General features: G+C 42.1%; 1 protein-coding gene across 1 annotated transcript; it reads right to left on the reverse strand.

Moving 5' to 3' along the window:
- Nucleotides 1-1,717: 1,717 nt before the first annotated feature.
- LOC131249470 (uncharacterized) lies at nucleotides 1,718-3,658 on the reverse strand. Its single transcript, XM_058250283.1, has 2 exons — nucleotides 3,392-3,658; nucleotides 1,718-3,066 (listed from the first exon to the last, which is right to left on the reverse strand). The coding sequence occupies exons 1-2, from the start codon at nucleotides 3,656-3,658 to the stop codon at nucleotides 2,893-2,895; spliced, it is 441 nt and encodes a 146-aa protein (XP_058106266.1). The 3' UTR covers nucleotides 1,718-2,892.
- Nucleotides 3,659-4,082: the final 424 nt, after the last annotated feature.

A 4,082-nucleotide genomic window follows, 5' to 3' on the forward strand; every position in this document is an offset into this window, starting at 1 on the left:
GCTGTGAATGAAGAATGTTGGAGAAAGGCTATGGAAGAAGAGATTCATGCCATCGAGAAGAATCGAACATGGGTGTTGACCTCACTCCCCAAAAGCCAGAAGACCATTGGTCTCAAATGGGTGTACAAAATCAAGCGGAATGCCGATGGTAAGATCGAACGATATAAAGCAAGGCTCGTAGCAAAAGGTTACAAACAGAAATATGGGGTAGACTATGAAGAAGTTTTCACCCCAGTTGCTCGCCTTGACACTGTAAGAATGATTATCTCCCTTGCAGCTCATCACAGTTGGATGATTTACCAACTGGATGTGAAATCTGCATTCTTAAATGGGGTACTTGAAGAAGAAGTATACGTTGACCAGCCTGAAGGCTTTGTCATGCAAGGGGAGGAACACAAGGTGTATCGGCTGAAGAAAGCCCTGTATGGGTTGAAGCAAGCTCCTCGTGCTTGGAATGCACGGATCGACAGTTATCTTCAAGAAAATGGTTTCGTCAAATGTCCATATGAGCATGCCGTCTACACAAAGAAGAATGCCCGTGGTGATATGCTTATCGCTTGTTTATATGTTGATGATCTGCTGTTCACTGGGAACAGCCAAGCGATGTTTGAAGAATTCAAGCAGGCTATGTTCAAAGAGTTCGAGATGACTGATGGTGGATTGATGTCTTTCTTCTTGGGCATTGAGGTGAAGCAACAAGTCGGCGGCATTCACATATCCCAGAAGAAGTACACAAAGGAACTTCTTGAGAAGTTTCAGATGGTCGACTGTAAAGCCGTAAATACACCTGTTACAACAGGCCTGAAGCTCACGAAAGATGGAGAAGGAAGAAATGTCGACTCAACCCTATTCAAGAGCCTAATCGGAAGCTTAAGGTACCTCACAATCACTAGGCCAGATATAGTCTACAGTGTTGGGCTTCTAAGCCGGTATATGGAAGCCCCAAAAGAGTCACACTGGCTAGCTGCAAAACGAGTACTGAGGTATATCAAAGGGACTATTGAGTTTGGTCTCTTTTATCCGTACAATGATGATGCGATGTTGTATGGATACTCTGATAGTGATTGGGGTGGTGATCAAGATGAAAGAAAAAGCACCACAGGCTATGTTTTCTATCTTGGGTCGACAACATTCACATGGAATTCGAAGAAGCAGAGTGTGGTCGCCCTGTCCACATGTGAAGCAGAGTACATGGCAGCATCGTCCACCGTCTGTGAAGGAATTTGGTTGAGAAATCTGCTAAAGGAGCTGAAACATCCGCAGGAAGAATCCACAGTCATATATGTGGATAACAAGTCGGCAATCGAGCTAGCCAAAAATCCTGTGTAGCATGGAAGAAGCAAACACATCGATACCCGATACCATTTTCTGAGAGATCATGTGAAGCAGAAAACGATGAAATTAGAGTATTGTCATACTACGGAACAGGTGGCGGATATTTTCACAAAGGCATTGCCGACAGATGCATTCAAACGACTAAGAACGATGCTCGGAATGAAGCCGATTTTGGTTTGAAGGGGAGTGTTGGATACGGTGGAGGATTTTGCAAATCCAAAACCATGTGAAGGGTGCGTGTGCTAGCTGTGCATGCTAGCTGTAAGATTTTTTTAGCTGTGAGATTTTTCTAAGTTTAGAATATTAGTTGGAGAAGATAAACAGTAGATTTTTCCTTTGGATTTTTTCTTTCTTTAGATGCCCCTAGGATGAATCTAGACAGGGATAAATTAGTAATTTCATAGTATAAGAAAGCCTATAAAGGCAGCAATGTAATTCGTTTCTATTTATAAGAAAATACAGCAGCAGTTCATATCTTTCTCTTTTCAGTCTTTTATTCTACGGTGGCTGCAGCCACACATCGGCAAGTAGTTGGGATACAAACCCAACAGTAAGCAGGTCTTTCTATGTCTGTTTTAGATGGCGAGGAAAAGATTGTCATTTTTTTAAAACCAAGAATAATCAGCTTGAAGAATGGTACATCATCTCATGATGGGTGTGCAGCAACTCGATATATTTCTGTCTCTCCAACGTACATAGCCAAGCATCCAAAATCTGCAATCCTTGTTTTGTATTACTGTAAAACTCACTGTATTTTGCCTATTAAATAGCAATACAATTCTAATCTTCAATCAGGTTGGATTGGATGACAAACCATTAGTTTGCCCCAAGGTCAACTGATGCATGGCTCGATCATGCAAGCCCAAGATGTTTGTGGCCTTACCACACTACTGTTGGACCTACATCCTAAACAAGCATCCAAGTCCTCGGACCATGATTTTGATCCAGTAAAAAAACAAAAGGTACATACATAATCACTAGTTCCTGTCCAGCCTCCAACGAATATTGTTGGATGCTCCTGAATATATAAATTAGAGCATCTCCCCGATTGAACTTATTGACTTATTGAGCCTTCTGGGCTCGATTTAGTGGCAAAGCGGTTTCACCAACAAAATAGACTACTCAGAGACATTCAGCCCAGTGGTCCTCCCACTATCACCAGCAAGCTACAGAATGTGTAACTTGCATGCATCATCGAGGTGCCACAGAATGCACCTAGATAGTAGTGTTCATTTTTGTAGAATGATTAATGATCATTCAACAGGGGAGAGACTAGGACCGACCAAATTCCATGATGGGTCCCCGAGTCAATGCCTACTTTACACCCACAAGAAATGAATTATGTTGGCTTTCGATTAATCAGAAAAGGGAAATAGGAAACGAATAATGCTCATCACCCATGCATTGATCTTAATGTGAAAAAGGGGGGGGGGGGGGGGAAAGTGACAGCAGTGCTGAAATTTTTTGTTTTGGTCCTCTTATATCTCGGATCAATCCCTCGCTCTTGATTATGCTAGTGATATGCCCCCATGATTTATGGAAACATGCAGAAAAGACTCACACAATTGGGATCATGTCATCTTCATTGTTGTTATCCGTCCGCTTTTGCACAGCTATCAATGCTGCTCCTCTTGCTTTGTTGGCTGCTTTGTTGGCCGCTGCTACCGCATTGTTCACCCTTTCATCAACCCTGGCCACATCAAATGCTTTCTCTGCTGCTCTTCGAGCTTCCTGATAATTAAAGGAGAACCATCAGCAAAGTTCCTTCTTTTTTTCTTTTTCTAACAGTTTTATGATAAAGCTGGGTTAGACGGGATCCCCTACAATGCATAGATGGAGAATCAACGGGTTAATTGTTTAGATGTAAGACAATTTTCCCTGAAATGTTATGACTGGTCAGGTGATCAGTTTGTCTTAAGATAAATGGCAGTCACTGCAGATGATGTAGCTCTTTCTTAGTAATTCTCATTTTTCCCTCTTGCCATTTCGTCTTTTGCTGCTGCTTTTGCAATTCACTTGCATATTTTAAATCATGGGGAATAGAAAGTTCTATTACCTGGACTGCATCGAGTACTTTCGAATGGTTGACGGTGACAGGAAATCCAGCATGAGTGTTCTGAGTGCTCAACGCATCAAGGACACCATTTTGCCAGTGGCCTGACCGTGTCTCTCCGTTTCTGAATGTATACATCCCAAGTCCCTGCCTTCTTCCCACATGCCAGGCTCCCTCATACCGACATCCATTTGCAAAACAATAGACACCAAATCCATGGATCTTGTTTGCAAAATATTCCCCGGCATACGTGTTCCAATGGCTGTCCATTAATCCTAGAGTCAGACCGAAGCAGATTGCATACCGACACTACTGTGGACCCACCACAATATGTGCTTTATCCATGCCGTCCATCAATTTTGGATCATTATTTTACTGGAAAACTAAAAAATGAGGCGGATCAAAATAGAAGGTGGACCACACCACAAGAAAATAGTGATGATTAAACGCTGACCATTAAAAACTTCCTAGCACGAACTTTATTGTTTATTTTCCATCCAACCTGTTGATTAGATCATACAGGCCTGTATGAACGGAAATCACAAATATCATCTTGATGCAAGCTTTTGTGGCCCCCAATAAGTTTTTAACGGTAGGCTTTTAATCAGCACTGTTTTCTATGGTGTGGTCCGCCTGACATTTGTAGCTCCCTCATTTTTGGTCTCATGCCCTAAAATGATCTGAAAAAATGTAT

This window comes from Magnolia sinica, chromosome 6 (genome assembly GCF_029962835.1).
Source record: "Magnolia sinica isolate HGM2019 chromosome 6, MsV1, whole genome shotgun sequence".
NCBI lineage: Eukaryota > Viridiplantae > Streptophyta > Magnoliopsida > Magnoliales > Magnoliaceae > Magnolia > Magnolia sinica.

Bases quoted from the DNA above. Each gene is read 5' to 3' on its own strand.
- LOC131249470 (XM_058250283.1), bottom strand. From the start codon at position 3,658: ATGGACAGCCATTGGAACACGTATGCCGGGGAATATTTTGCAAACAAG. The intron at 3,067-3,391 runs GTAATAGAACTT...TTTAATTATCAG, and splicing joins AAGTACTCGATGCAGTCCAG to GAAGCTCGAAGAGCAGCAGA.